The sequence below is a fragment of the Eumetopias jubatus genome, unplaced genomic scaffold (assembly GCF_037043125.1).
Source record: "Eumetopias jubatus isolate StellerSeaLion01/CBP00866 unplaced genomic scaffold, mEumJub1_p1.0 scaffold_9, whole genome shotgun sequence".
NCBI classification, from domain to species: domain Eukaryota; kingdom Metazoa; phylum Chordata; class Mammalia; order Carnivora; family Otariidae; genus Eumetopias; species Eumetopias jubatus.
This window is the reverse complement of record NW_028274815.1, coordinates 19,412,312-19,428,144: the sequence shown is the minus strand read 5'-3', so window position 1 is coordinate 19,428,144 and position 15,833 is coordinate 19,412,312. Positions and strand designations below refer to the sequence as shown.

General features: G+C 44.0%; 1 protein-coding gene and 1 pseudogene across 1 annotated transcript in view; both read right to left on the bottom strand.

Moving 5' to 3' along the window:
• Positions 1-4,395: 4,395 nt before the first annotated feature.
• LOC148163502 (U6 spliceosomal RNA) lies at positions 4,396-4,490 on the bottom strand (annotated as a pseudogene).
• Positions 4,491-13,855: 9,365 nt separating this feature from the next.
• Positions 13,856-15,833, bottom strand: part of KLHL29 (kelch like family member 29) — a 300,062-nt gene continuing 298,084 nt past the window's right edge. The window contains exon 15 of the mRNA XM_028099660.2: positions 13,856-14,039. Within this exon, the coding sequence (XP_027955461.2) occupies positions 13,856-14,039 (184 nt within the window). The remainder of the gene's footprint in view (positions 14,040-15,833) is intronic.

The following is a 15,833-nucleotide window of genomic DNA, read 5'->3' as shown; positions in this document are numbered from 1 at the left end:
CCAGTTTCCCCTATTATTAACATCTTACATTACTGTGGAACATTTATTACATTTATGAGCAAATATTGATATGTTATCTTCTTCTTGTTATTTATTAAGTAGGCTCTATACCCAGCATGGAGCCCAACACAGGGCTTGAACTCAAGACCCTGAGATCAAGACCTGAGCCAAGATCAAGATTTGGATGCTTAACTGACTGAACCACCCAGGTGCCCCTTGATTCATAATTAACTAAAGTCCATAGTTTACATTAGGGATCATTCTTTGTATTGTACATTCTATGCATAGGTTTTGACAATTGTATGGCATATTTTCATCATTGCAGTGTCAGTAAGAATCATTTCACTGCCCTGAAAACCTCTCGTGCTCCACCTATTCATGCCTTGTTTCCTCCCCTGGCAACTACTGATCTTTTTACCATCACCATAGTTTTTCGTTTTCCAGAATGTCATGGAGTGAGAATCAGGTAGTATGTAACCTTTTCAGATTGGCTTCTTTCACTCAGCAATATGCATTTAAAGTTCTCTCATGTCTTTTTGTGGCTTGATAGCTCATTTTTTTTTTTTTTTAAACACAGTAACAGGGACGCCTGGGTGGCTCAGTTGTTAAGCATCTGCCTTTGGCTCAGGTCATGGTCCCAGGGTCCTGGGATTGAGCCCCAGGTCGGACTCCCTGCTCCGCAGGAAGCCTGCTTCTCCCTCTCCCACTCCCCCTGCTCGTGTTCTCTCTCTCGCTGTGTCTCTCTCTGTCAAATAAATAAACAAAATCTTTAGAAACAAACAAGAACCCCACAGTAGCATTCCATTGTATGGATGTACTATAATCTGTTATCCATTCGCCTATTAAAGGACATCTTGGCTGCTTCCAAGTTTTGGCAGTTTTGAATAAAGCTGCTATAAATATTCATGTGCAGGTTTTTGTGTGAACATAAGTTGGCAACTCATTGGGTAAATACCAAATATCGTGATTGCTGGATTATATGGAAAGAGTATGTTTAGTTTTGTAAGAAACTGCCAAACTGTCTTCCAAAATGGCTATACTATTTTACATTCATACCAGCAACAAATGAGAGTGAGTGCCTAATGTTCCATATCCTCCCCAAAATTTGATATTGTCCGTGTTTTTGATTTTGGCCTAATAGGTGTGTAATAGTATCTCATTTTTATTTATTTTTGAGGGAGAGAGAGAAAGCGTAGTGTGGGGGTAAGGAGGGGCAGAGGGAGAGGGAGAGAGAATCCTAAGCAGGCTCCATGCTGGGCTGATGTGGGGCTCGATCTCAGGCCCTGAGATCATGTCCTGAGCCGAAATTGAAAGAGTTGGAACTTTCACCAACTGAGCCACCCAGGTTTTAATTTGCAGTTCTCTGAAGATGTGGTGTTGAGCATCTTTTCATATGTTTATTTATCATCTTTATATGGGAAGATGTTGGTTTAAATCTTTTGTCTCTTTTTAAATTGAGTTGTTTTTGTATTGTTGAGTTTTTTTTTATTTTTTAAAGATTTTATTTATTTGAGAGAGAGAGACGGGGAGAGAGCATGAGCAATGGGGAGGAGGCAGAGGGAAAGGGAGAAGCAGATTCCCCACTGAGCAGGGAGCCTGATGTGGGGGCCTGATCCCAGGACCTTGAGATCATGACCTGAGCTGAAGGCAGACACTTAACTGGCTGAGTCACCCAGGCTCTTCTGAGGTTGTTTTTTTTTAATGGTCTTATTTTTAAGTCATCTCTACACCCAATGTGGGGCTCAAATTTACAGTCCCAAGATCAAGAGTCCCATGCTCTACCACCTGAGCCAACTAAGCCTGTATTGTTGAGTTTTAAGAGTTCTTTGTATAATTTGAATAACAGTCCTTTACCAGAGGTGTATTTTGCAAATATTTCATCCCAGTCTGTGGCTTATTTTTTCATTCCTTAACTGTGTCTTTATCACTTTACTTATAATTTCTCTATATTATTATACTTCAAGTAGGTTTCTTTTAGAAAGAAAGCTGTATCTTTTTAGTTCTTTTTAAAAAATCTCACAGTCTCTGTTTTTAAGTTGGGATATTTATTTACATTTAATGTAATTTTTAAAAATTGTGGTAAAATATACGTAAAATTTATCATCCTAACCATTTTTGGGTATACAATTAGTGGTATTCAGTATATTCACATTGTTGTGCAACTGTCATTACTCTCCATTTCCAGGACTTTTTTTTTTTTTTTGGTAAAGATTTTACTTATTTTAGGGAGAGAGAGAGAGAGAGCACAAGCAAGCATGGAGGGGAGGGGCAAAGGGAGAGGGAGAGAGAGAGAGACTGTCAAGCAGACCCCACACTGAGCACGGAGCTGATGTGGGGCTCAATCTCACGACTCTGAGGTCATGACCTGAGCCGAAATCAAGAGTCGGACGCTTAACTGACTGAGCCACCCAGGCGCTCCTCCAGAACTCTGTCTTGGAAACCTGAAACTCTACTTATTAAGGAACAGCTCCTCATTTCCCTCCTCCCCACAGCCTCTGGCAACCGCCATTCAACTTTCTGTCTCTGAATTTGACTACTCTAGGCACCTCATATAAGTGGAATCATACTGTATTTGTCCTTTGTGACTGGCTTATTTCACTTAGCCAGAATTTCCCTTCTTTCTGAGGTTGAATACTATTCTATTGTATGTATATATCACATTTTAAAAATCCATTAATCCATTAATGGGCACTTGGGTGGCTTCCACCTTTTGGCTGTTGTGAATAATGCTATCGATGTGGGCGTACAAATATCTCTTTGAGTCCCTGCTTTCAATTCTTTTGGGTATATGACCGGAAGTGGAATTGCTGGGTCATATAGTAATTCTGTTTTTAGTTTTTTGAAGAACTGCCATACTGTTTTCATTTTACATTCCCACCAACAGTGCACGAAGGTTCTAATTCCTCCCCATTCTCCTCAACACTTGTTTTCTGCATTTATGATAACAGCCATCCTAATGGCCGTGAGGTGGTTTACATTTAATGTAATTATTGATGTGTTTGGATTTAACTGTCATTTTATTTGATCTTTTCTGTTTGCCTCCTCTTTTTTATTCCTCTATTTCCCCTTTCTTGGAATCTTTTGGATGATTTAAATATGGTTTAGTGTATCATTTTAATGTATCTGTTGGTAAAAGGGGCTTTGCAGGGGCACCTGAGTGGCTCAGTTGTTGGGCATCTGCCTTTGGCTCAGGTCATGATCCCGGGGTCCTGGGATCGAGCCCCGCATTGGGCTCCCTGCTCAGCGGGAGGCCTGCTTCTCCCTCTCCTGCTCCCCCTGCTTGTGTTCCCTCTCTCACTGTCTCTCTCTATCAAATAAATAAATAAAATCTTAAAAAAAAAGGGGGGGTGTTTTGCAGATATGATTAAGGATTATGAGATGGGGCGATTATCCTTCATTATCTGAGTGGGCCCAGTGTCATCACGAGGGTACTTACAAGAGGGAGGCAGGACAATCAGAGTCAGGAAAAGGAAATGTGATGACAGAGGCGGAGGTTGGAGTGACGTGTTCTGAAGATGGAGGAAGGGGCCACAAGCCAAGGAATATAGGCAGCCTCTAGAAGCTGAAAGAGGCAAGGAAAAAAGGTTCTTCCCTGCAGCTCCAGGAAGGAACACAGGTCTGTTGACACCTGGGTTTTAGCTCATGAAGGCCCATTTTTTTACTTCTGGCCTCCAGAATCATAGGGTAGTACATTTGTGTTATCCTAATCCACTAAGGTTACAGTAATGTCTTACAGCGGCAGTAGGAAAATGATACAGCTCCACATGTGCACCACCCAGGGAGAGGCCAGTCTGGGATCTCACACCCTTTGCTCTGTTGATTTGGGTCAGTTCTGTCCGTGTGCAACTCAGGATTTCATACAATAAGTTAAAGGGCCTCATTCTCCTGCTCCCTCCTCTTTGAGATCTCCCACACTCTTGGGCTCCCAAGAGCACCCTTTCCTGGTGGTCTGGCTGGAAAGAGAGAAGAGAAGCTAAAGGGATATGCCCATTGTCATTGTCATTGCTGCCATGGGTTTAGGTCTGGTGAGTCTAGAGAGATCTTTTTCCTTCTGAGATCCTGGCTGCCCTAGAGTGTGATCTGAGACGTAGAAGAGATAAAAGGCAAACCCGGGAATTCACCACTGTGTGGGTCATTGTGTGAGTGCTGTGTTTCCTGTCCAGTTCATTTGCTTTATGCCTTTTTCAGAGTCCCTTAGGTAATTGCTTATGTCTTTTGTCCAGGACTTCTGGTTGTAATCAGTGGGAGAGAGAGAATAGAGTGTGCCTACTGAATCTTAACCAGAACCAGAAATTCTTTCATTTCTTTGTTATTTTAAGACATTTCCTGCCTTTTTTCCCTTCTGTTTGTCATAAGGCATTATCTAATGTTTTTTGTTAACTCTTACATTCTTTCTACTTTAGTGTACATTTCTAATGTGATTTTGTTTCCTAATTCTAATCTTCTCTGTATCATTCCAATTTTAGTATATGTACTGCTGAAGCAAGCACTCTAATTCTTCCTGAGTTATTTAATATCCTTTGTGAGTTTTTCTAATTCTGGTTTATATTGTTCTTTCATTCTTCTATTATTGTTTTATGTCCTTTGGCTTGTTTTGAAATGGTAGGTCACAGTTTTCATGTATTTTGTAGGCATGTCTTTCTGGAGGGTTTTTATTGCCTATAGGGGGCTAGACTTCTACTTTTAAAATTTTTTCTTGTAATATATTTATATGGGATTTTCCCTCAGTCCTTTTGTTGCTCACTTTTATATGAAATTTTCTTGAACTTTTAGAAGGAAGCCTGAATTTCACGGTGCTAGAGCTCTCTCTTCTGTTATTTTTGTGAAGTGTTTAAATATAGGATTGCTTAATTTCTGACATCTCTTGATTTTGTTCCCCTCCTCTACTTTTATCTGGGTCTCTCTTTTATCCCTGTGCTGTTCAGTTTAGGCTTTGTATGGGGTGTGGTCCTGAAAGGGGGCTTTGGCATATTGGTTTTAAAGATTCATAAGGCTTATATTTACCACAGAAGCCTTGCCCTCACCTGAGGACTGGAGTTTGCAAGGCTTCTCAGCTCAGGTGCCCTTAGCTCTGCCCCCAGCTCTCCAGCGAGTGTCTGCGGGTATTCTTAATTCCATTAGATGCCCGTGGCTCTCCTCCTCACATAAGGACCACAGTCTTATAGGTGTTAGTGGTTTGATCCTACCCACTTGGGCTTGGGAGTTCCAGACATTGCTTGTCACTTAGTTTTGTTTTAGATGTTATCCATGAGTCTATGAATTTTTCATCATGGTTTCTGTTTTTAATGGGCTCTTCAGAAAGATTAAAAAAAAAAAACTATACAAACATTGCCACCATCCTCCACCTTCATTGTTTTTATGCAAAGTGATGCTCTTGTGCTAAGAATGAGGGGTTCTAAGTAGGAAGCATAAAGGGGAGAGGTGAAGGTTTACAGTAGTCACTGATGGAAGTAGGGAGCTCTTCAGGAATGGTGAGAATAAGGTAAGTTCATAGGTGAGGGTGGGGACCATTTATGGGTCATGGCACCAGCCTATGTGAATGTGCTTTTTTCCCCCTGGTAGGTATCAACCCAAATGAAGCCTCAGAGGAGGCTGATAGCTGGATTAGGATTATAGTTAGGATTGTAATTTTGCCTTGTTGTTCTGATTGAAGGACCGGAATGTTAGGTGGTTGAGATAACTTTTGGGAGAGGAATTCCATTCCTGGGTATGAGTGGACGTGAAACCAGGGTAGCCAGGATAGGGCTGCTAACTTGGGAGGCAATGGAAAGGATCTAAGGATGGAGAATCTGTAATGAAACTAAAGAACAAATAAAAAAGGGGAACCATGTGAATGTGCTAGATGGAGACTGTTGTCAGAGCTAGAGTCGAAGATTTCTTCGGTAGAACAGACACAGGTTAAAAAAAGAGTCTAGTATCAGGAGCAGTTTCATATATTTGATCCCTGTAAGTTATCAAATGCTCTGAAATTTCCAATTTCTCAACAAACGGTGAATCCGTAGGCATTACCCTAAAATTGTCACAGGAGCTTGAGAGCCACAAGTAAAAGCACAGGCTTAAAAATCTTTAGAACTATTAATAAAAAACACATGAAGAGTCTGAATCATGTGTCTGTGGCTACACTGAGCACAGAGCTTTTCTACTGTTCTCATTATGGCAACAAAGCAAAATTAATTTTGATATGATATGAGATAGCATTATTTCTAAACATTGCATATAGTTACTTTGCTTATAGCATAAATTTCCTTGGGCAAGTGCTGGAAATTAATTACAAATTTCTATTTTAGCATTTTAATGAGTGCAAAGTATTTTAACAAGACTTTGCAACAAAATATCCCTTTAAAAAGAAATGTGACAATCCACAAGTAGCATTATACTTAATATGTTACTGAAATAAAGGTTATTTGTGGTGGGAAGTCTCAAATTACTTCACATATTTAAAAGAAACATCAGTAAGCTGTCAGTTCTGTAGTTTACCAGAGTTTAATAAGGAAATTTCTTTAAGAATATGTTTAAAATGGAGTTGGTAGCAAAGAAAGGAGTAATTGCCTATCACACTATAAAAAATCAGTTTCACATCTTTGGAATGTTTCTTTACACTAATTTCCACATTGTTTGAACTTATATATACACAGAATCAAAAAAGCAAAAGATAATCAAAAAGCACTTTTTTCCCCACATGCTCAAGATTTTAAAGCTGGAATTGGATGGAAATGTATCTCATTATTAACACAGATGTTAATCTAAACACATATTAAATAGAATTTTTTTGTTTTATTGATTTTAATGAGAATACTGGAATTAATGTGAAAGTTTTTGAATTTTCAGTGTTGATGGGACAAGTGATTGACTTCTCTGTTCCCTGATCTCTGTGGCTGTCAGTCCCCTTGTTGAGAAGATTGTCATGTTGTTCAAAATAAATAAATAAAGTACAAAATGCCCGAGAATCTTTTCCAGAAATTGTCAGGTCACACATATGCAACTATCACTGGATATGTGGGTTGGGTATTTTAGCTGTGTAGAGTGGTTATACTGTTATTGTTTATTTCAATCTTTTTATAGTACAGCATAAGAGATCCTGAAGTCTTTTTGGCACTTAGAAAATTGCAGTGAAACATATTTTGCTGTATTCAGAAAAAAGATTTGTTGACTTTAAAGAATACGGATCTTCTAACATATAAAAATATCGATTTATTTTAAGAAATATTTTGAGAATTCTAAATCAGAATTTGCTTCTGAATCTTTCACAATATTACCTTTACTTTCTCTTGTGCATCTTTCAAAGATGAGGGTCAGATGTATTGACCCCAGAATCCTATTGACTGTTTGAACTTGTTTGTTTGTTTGTTTATTTGAGAGAGCAAGTGTGTGCATGTGTGTGCATCGGGGTGGGGAGGGGCCGAGGGAGAGCGAAAGAGAGAATCCTAAGCAGGCTCCAAGCCCAGGGTGGAGTCTGATTCAGGGCTCAGTCTCACGACCCTGAGATCATGACCTGAGCCAAAATCAAGAGTCAGATGCTTAACCAACTGAGCCACCCAGGTGCCCCTTGTATCATTAATTTTAGAAGAGAAGAAAAGTTTTCTAGATTTGGGGGTGGGGGGGCAATTTGTGGCCAAATAATTTGGGAAACACTACCTTGTTTTTCTACTTTAGTAAAATTGGAGTGAACGGTAGTCTGTTTTTGACCCTGAGAAGTTCTGTAGTAAAGAAACCTGCTTAAACCTTGTTAAACCTAGCATTTCCCAAATTTATTTAATCTCAACACCTTGCACAGTATACAAAGGTTTGTAGCAGCAGTATTCTTAATGGTTAAAATGTGGAAGCAACCCAAATGTCCATCAGCTGATGGAAAACAAAACGTATCCATTTTAAAAAATTGTAAGTAATCTCTGCCCAGCGTGGGGCTTGAATTCACGACCCTGAGATCAAGTTGCATTCTCTACCAACTGAGCCAGCCAGGTGCCCCAAAATCTATCAATTTTATATATACCCATTTAATATATCTGCTCAGTGGAGTATTATTTGGCCATAACAAGGAATGAAGAACTGATACACACTACAACATAGGTGAATCTTGAGAACGCTATGCTAAGTGAAAGAAGCCAGAGACAGAGGACCACATGTCGTATGATTCCCTTTGTATGATGTGTCCCTAATAGGCTAATTCCTAGAAACAGGAAGTAGTTTAGTAGTTACCATGCACTAGCAGTGGGGAAGTGGAGGGTGACTGCTAATGGACTCCGGTTTCTTTTTGTGATGGTGAAAATGTTCTGCAGTTAGGTAGTGGTGATGGTAGCTCAACTCTGTGAATATACTAAAAACCACTGAATTGTATACTTTAAAAGGGTGAATTTTATCCTACGTGAATTTTATGTCAGTAAAGCTGTTATTTTAAAAATAACCATAAGAAAGAAGCTATAGCAACACCTAAGGCAAGAACTCATGAGGGCTTTAGAATAAGGTAGTGGGACGGAGAGGTACGAGAGCCTGGAGGTGTGAACTGGGGAGTCCCGAAGACTGATTTTTACCAGCAAGGATGCAGAGTCCCCAGGCCGGAACCCTGAGGAGACAGGCTGATGGGTCCCACGGTGCACAGGTCTGCACTAGCTTCCCCGAGAATGAAGTTCTATACATATGGCAAATAAAAATGCTTTAGCAAAAACTGTTGCTTCTTTAGTCATCTGTGGACCACAAGGATGGCCAAAGCAGTGCACAGAATCATAGCCTTGCCTTTATACTTCTCATAACTCAAAACATTTTTCATGCTGCCAGTAGAGTTTAAGTAATCTGGCTGTCACTACTCGGGGTGAGGTGCCCTGTGGGGGGTAGGCAAGGGCATGGCCCTCACCTGCTGAGAACATAGTCTTATTGACCTGGTGTGATCCACTCAAAGGCTGTCCTCACCTTTCATGAGGAAAGACACTCAAGTGACCAGCCAAATGTTACATAGAGGGCAACAGAGCCACATGGGTTATAGATTTGGGAAGGTAAGCACCCCAATTTGGATTGTCTGATTTTTGCCATCCTGTGGTAAAGGCAGACTTCTTGGAGTTGGCTTCACATTGTTGTCAGTCCCTTGACTCAGGTGGGGGAACACTTTAACCTACCTCTTGGATGCCAAGGTCATGATATGCCCTTTAGAGCTTAAGATGGTGCAGCCAATACCAGGGCTGTTTTTCCCTTTTCTTTACTCTCCCAGGCCAGAGTTGTGGTCGGCAAGAATGTTAGGAACCTCTTAAGAGTTTATTACAGAGTGAAGGCTCACAGGAGGAGTTTTAAATGAGGCAGCAATGGCTGGTCTCATATCTTACATCGGTGGACCCTTTCCCTCCCCCAGAACCATTTCCTGTGTAAAGCCAAGATTCTTGGCTGAGATTCTTACCAGGCAAAGGGAAAACTGCTTCCCAAGAGGACCATGTCTAACATGGAGTGGCTTGTCTGTCATATTTGCAGAATTCTTTTTCTTAGTACAGATTTCTGAGGGAGCTTGGAAAGGAGGAAGAAGTCTTAGTCTTGGACAGGCCGTGTGAGGTAGCACGGGCTCTCTGGAGTCTCACTGACTGGGGTTCGAGTGCCAGGGTGCCTTAGACCAACCCTGTTTCATGTCTGGACCCTGTGCAGCAGGGATAGGCGTCGCGGGATTGTTAGGAGGGCTGGACGTGATAATGTATGGAGAGCACTCGGGGTAGGGCATAACTATTCCTGCACATAGCTCACTTAACTTTTCTAAGATTGTTTCTTCTTCAAGAGTGAAGAAGATGCCCTGTGACTTTTAGGGTAGTTGAGAGGATCAAATGAGATAAGTATGCAATTATGCTATACCAAGATTTGATTGAGATTTAATTAGAAAAGCCCTTCACAAGGATCTTGGTAATCCATTCCAGAGTTTAGCACTAATACATTTATCTTTATGTTGAACTAGAATTTTTCCTTCATTATTGTCCTTTTCAGCTCACTTGGCCTTCTAAGAACCCAAAGAAGTTCATTTGTTTCATGAAAATCTTCGTGCACTGATAGATATATTCCACTCACCCCTAGCCTTTAGGTTTTAAAAAAATAATCTTGATTATTACTGCAATTTTCTCATCTGTAATTCTTTGTTATTTTAGTCTAAACTCTAACTTTTCCATTGCTTCTGGTGGTCAAAATAAGAAATGATCTTTGAGAATTTCTTGGACTAAAATATAGGGGAAAGTTTACTTTCTATCCTCGATTCCGCATTAAAATATCTATATCTTTTATTAGAAAAGCAACGTCTCTTTATATACATTTTGGAGAAGAGGGAAGGAAAATTGCCCGCAGTTGTGTGAGTACAATTAATAGTTTTATGACTGCACATCTGGTCATTTTTATATACATGTTTTCTGTGTCTTTGTAGCTTATCTGTCTTTACACGTATCTTACATAATCGTAATCACATACAAATAGGAATGTTACAATGTTATTTATATTGCTGCTTGTCTTTAGCACCTAACTCCTAGAATTGTAACGATTCGATGCTTTAAGTGCTTAGCACAGTGTCTGGCATAAAGTTAGTGTCAATAGGTGGGAGCTAGTTATTCTATGACATTTCCTGATCGGTGCCCAGAAGTGGATTTACTGGGTCAGGTACCTTTTAGGCTCTTGATACATGGCACCTGCCACATTGCTTTCTAGAAGCCATTTCAGTTCCTCAAGCCCTTGGCAGTAAAGAGTTTCTCCGCTCCTCTTTAGCACTTGGAGCTCTCCCCAGCACCTCTCCATTTTGTTTTTAGGTTTGGGAAGCTAATTTAGTAGGTGCAGATAATGCCTCATTATTGAAGTGTCATTATTTCATAACTACCGATGTTGAACTTGTCTTACACTTAACTAGCAAAGTTTTCTCTTGTAGGGGCTCTCTATGACCTACTTAACAACCGGAATCACTGAATGTTTAATGTTTTCTTATGGAATTACACAGGCTCTTTAATAAAGATATTAATCCTTTGTCATATGGACAGCAAATATTTTTCCTGACTGTTTTCTTCCTATTTTGGTTGCGATTTTTTTTTTTAATTCACACGTGCACACACGCGCGCACACACATACACACGATGTGATCCATCTCCTCTGTGCCCGACCCTCGCCAGGTCTGATGGTAGTAGCTTGAGTGCAACAAGAGAGACTCCTCCCACAGTTACATGGGCTCCTGATAAGAGTGGTCACACATGTCTTTCATGGTGAAAGTACACAGACTCTTCACAGGCCCGGAGAACACCTTTTCCTTGATTTGGGGAAAGAGGGTAGAGAAGGAAGGAGCTAACAAAACTATTGCTTGGTTTTTATAACAGGCGATAATTTCAGCTCGTCATGATCAGAATCTTCTACACATTCTCCATCCTTTCCTCTAGGACTGGTGTTTCTGAAGATACCATTGCAGATATTTATTTGGCAAATGTCTGCTCAACCATCATAGGCTTCCGCGGAGTCCTCTGAAGAACTCCCACTCCCACCTATCTTGATACCTTCATCACGTGTTTTCTTGCAAGAAGAGGCTAGGTCTTAGTGAGACTTGGGGACTGAGGGCGTGGGGCTCTTCACATGGATGAAATGCTGGTGAATCTCCCTTTTCCTACTACCCTGTTAAATTTAAACTTCTTTCCCTGAAAGAGCGCGAGCACTCCTATCTGGCACCCAGGGAAGCCCTGTGTGGATGCCCTTAGTAGAGCAGAGTTGGTCTGTGTGTGCCCTTGCTAAGAGTCTTGTCCTTTCTCATCACCAAGGTCTGCACTACAGTCTCTAATAGAGCCCAGACGGCTGATGTGTGAAAGAAGGAGCAGGCCTCCATGGGGTTTCTCATCACTGTGGCCAAGATGGTGGCACACAAAGGCATTCCACTGGCTTCTGAGTCTAGATCTATAAATATATTTATTATAATATAACAAGAACTTAACAATAAACATAGACTATGTACAATACCATTACAGAGAACCCTGTTTTATATCATTCACAGAAATAGCCAGTTTTGCTCCAGTGTGATAAATGAGGAGAGAAACGGAATTTCAATGTCATCTGTGTCGAGTCTTGCTGACCACTAACACCTCCTTTGGAGGCAGATGCACACCAACGCTAACATTAGCCCTGCCCCAGGCAGTTAGAAATTTGTGCTCCAGTCCTTGGGTTCACACTTGCACCCTGTTTGACATAAATACTTTAAATGACATACAATGTATGTAGTTTTGTGCTTATTACTTTTTAAAAGAATAAATAATATTAAAAACTGCATAACGAAGCTCGGTATCTTGTCCAAGTGGGAGCCACACGTGTAGTGCTAGAAGTCGATGCCCGACATTGGAATTGGGATTTGGTGTCCTCAAATACCGAAAGCTCCTGTCCTTTCCTCCTTGGAAATGGTTTTTTATCATGAAATGAGGGCAAATTGACTTCCCGGATAGAAAAATGGTAAATGCGTATTTGGTACCAACTTCAACTAAACGGCGCAGTGGCGGCGGCTCTCTTCTTGCCCTGGGATGGAAACTGATCACCGCGTGAGGTCTGAGGGTCTGAGGACCGGCAGGAAGGCCTTTCCGTCATGAGCCACGGTGTGACCTCCCTCCTGTCTTCCCTTCCTCTGGTTCGTCTGCCACAGGAAGAGTGGTTCTGCTCATGCCCCTCAGGCCTTGGCTGTCATGGCTCGTCTACGAAGGCTGTCCCCATCCTGAGAGCTCTTGTAGCAGGTGCCTTAATATATAGCTATAAATATCAAAAATAGTCTCCTGTGCTTTGTAGACATTTATCCTCCCTCCCTCCCTCCTTCCCTTCCCACCCGGCCTGGGTCCTCAGCTTTACCTCATGGAGGGAGCTGGACTGGTGTCATGAGCCGGGACTGGTTTCCTTCTAGAACAGAATCTTCTTTGACAACGCCTCCAGGAGGCACAGCTCTTGATGGGGCTGTCTGGGAGTCACATTTTTTTAAAAATAAAACAGGGGCCCTCACCCCCACCCAGGAGAGATCCTCTATTCTGCACATAGAAAAAATTAGAGCGAATGCCCCACTCTGGCACAACCTACAAAGAGCTTTGGGAATTCCCTCATGATCCTCTCATGGCCTCCTCTCAGTACTTAAAAATAGCCTTTTTGTTTATCAAGAAAATGTCTTGGAAATCTAAATAATTCATATCGGACAAGAGAAAGCTAGCACAGTCACCTGTCCTTCTCCAGCAAAAACACGGTAGAAAAACCTGTGAGGGACAAAGGTTCTCCCAGCCGTCCCCAGGCTGCCCCTGCACGGCCGCTCCAGCCACGTTGGGCTCGGCACCAGTGGCCGGACCTCTCTTCCGCCCGGCGGGGACCAGGAGCCTCCCAGGCCTTGTGCCACACACAGTACTGTCCCTTCTCTTCTCTCGGCCACGGACAAGTGTAGATTGGTTAAAAACAAAAGTAGGAATCAAAGTGATAAGGACACTTTGATCTTATTCCAAAGAGAGCCTGACACCTAATATTGTCATAGGATAACTGATCTATGGTTGGTTAGGGATCAAGCTTGCTCTGCAGGAAGGAAAAATCAGCTTCTCTCTCCCAGTTGAAAAATATGTGAAACTCTATTGCACCGGGCAGAGCGAGCGCCTCCGTTCAGAGCAAGTGCCTTTGCAGGAGCCCCCAGGCCCAGCTGCTTGCATGGTTGTGGTTCCTGCTGCGTGGAGCGCTACGCCCCCGTTTCCCCCAAAGGCGAGGATGATTTTCTACATTCAATGTAGAGAGTGTCCAAAATGTTTAGCGCAGTGATTCCCTTGTTTGTGTCTATCAGCCTCTTGCGGGTGTTGCTGAACATTGATCACTGTGAGTGGCATCTGCCTCACCAGACTTGTCCAGTCTCATCGTGGGCTTTCTGCCGACGTCAGCCGCTTTGAATATATTTCTTTATCACGACGCAGCCGTGTCTGAACACGGGGCAGGGCATGTGGGGTAGGAGGGTCCACGTGTTGGTCGCGGGCTCGTAGGCTTCCATATTGCCCAGGGCAGGCCCCTCACTGCTGACAATGCCCCCAGTGGCATAAATCTTGCCGTCAAGTACCACGGCGCTGTCAGGGAAAGCGGGGAGAGAGTTAGCCATTTTACTTCCACCTCTGACCTGGAGGTGGACTCAGTACCACGGCCTGGTACAGGCTGCCTCTCCCCCTTTGCCAAAGGTCTAAGGGATCTCACTGCTTGCCTCTGTCCTGTGACCTGAGGCGGTACAAGAAGAAAACCTTCCCTCTAGGGCTGGTTGGGGTGCCCCGCGTCTACCGCCCTCTGAGCCGTGGGGGACATCCCGGGACCTGCCAGACCACCGAAAGGTGGTGGGGAGAACAGCCTCGTGTACGGGGCCCTCGAATCCGTTCACTGAGCATCGTTCTGTGTTGCCCAGAGGCTTCGTATGGCTCCAATCGAGTAGAGAACACGACCCACAGGGCTGATGGCAGACAGGATAATAAGGAGCCAAGTCATAACCCAACCCTGACTCCCTGACCGGGAAATTCACCCTGACCAAGGCGCTCAGACTCCCGGCTCCCCGCTCTGATTGCTGAGCACCGGGGGCCTGCTTCTGCCCACCGGTGACGGCCCGGCCCGGCGTCCTCTCTGCGGGGTGGCGCCCGGGACAGCCTGGGACGCCTTCCCGTTGCATGCCAGACTGTCGTCTCAGTGAGCTGTCCCCACGGCCAGAGCACCACAGCCTGCCCCTGTCTGCACTTCCCGTCCTCCCACGGCTCAGCTCCCCCGTCCCACGTGCACCTGCATCCACCCATCCAGCCCCCGTTTCTGCCCCATGTCAGCTAATGGCCCTGTCTTCTTGACTGTTCCCTGACACTGAACAGGTGCCCTTGCAAAGTCGCCGCCTCTTTCTGAAAGTCTGAGCCTGGAATGGAACGTGCCGGTCCAGACATCTTACCTGAGCTTTCCAGCCTTAGCCCCAGTAGTTGCCTGCCACCTGGGGCCCTCCAGTTTCTCCCTCGGTGGCACATCTTTCCCCTGCTTCTCTTGCAAGGCCCAGCTTACATCTCCTCACGGGCACGAAGTCTTTCTCGGCCCACTCTGAGTCTCCGATGAGGCACGCAAGTCCTCCCCACAAGTGGTGCTCAACCTCCAGGTGTGCTTATGGTGGACAGTGTAGTCAGAACGGCTTGCACACTGCCACCATTTGGAGTATGTGACGGGCGGGTAAGGCCCAGGAACTGGGCCTTATCTAGTCCAACCGCCCGCTTCACCAATAGGACGACTGCCCCAGAGAGCACAAGTTGCTCGTCCGAGGTCCTAAGATAGGCTGGTAGTAGGTTACAGCTTTTCTAGCTCTGCTACCCCGACTGCGGGTGCCGGGGCTGGGGTTCCGTGATTACCTCCACGTGGGCGCGAGATGTCTTCAAGAACCATCTGCTATGCGAACGTTGAAAATGGGGTTTCTGGGACTCCTTTTTATATTTCCTTGTTCCTCTTAGTCTGGGAAGGGATGGGGCTAGAAGAGCAGGGTCTGCTGTCTCACTGCCCAAGGTGGTTAATTTTTCGGGGCCGTGGGGCTGGGTAGACTGGGAACCAAGCCACCCCCTGACCTCTACCTCTCTCTTCCTGTGGGGGCTGGTCCGTGTGTGTGTCTGCCCCGTCAGCTTTGAGACTCCAAGGCAGCTGTGCCTCGTACCGCTCCCCGGATCTGGTGGTCAGAGCATCCCTTGGAAAGCCACCTGTCCCGTGTAGGGTGCTGCACAGGTGCGGCCTTGGGGACAACTGTCCTCACAGCAGCACCTTCACCTATCCCCGGAGGTGTGGCCTCGAACGACCTGGGGCTGGTGCCGGTGCGAAGCCCTCCATTTCTGGCTTGGAGATGGGTCAGTTGGAGCCCCCCG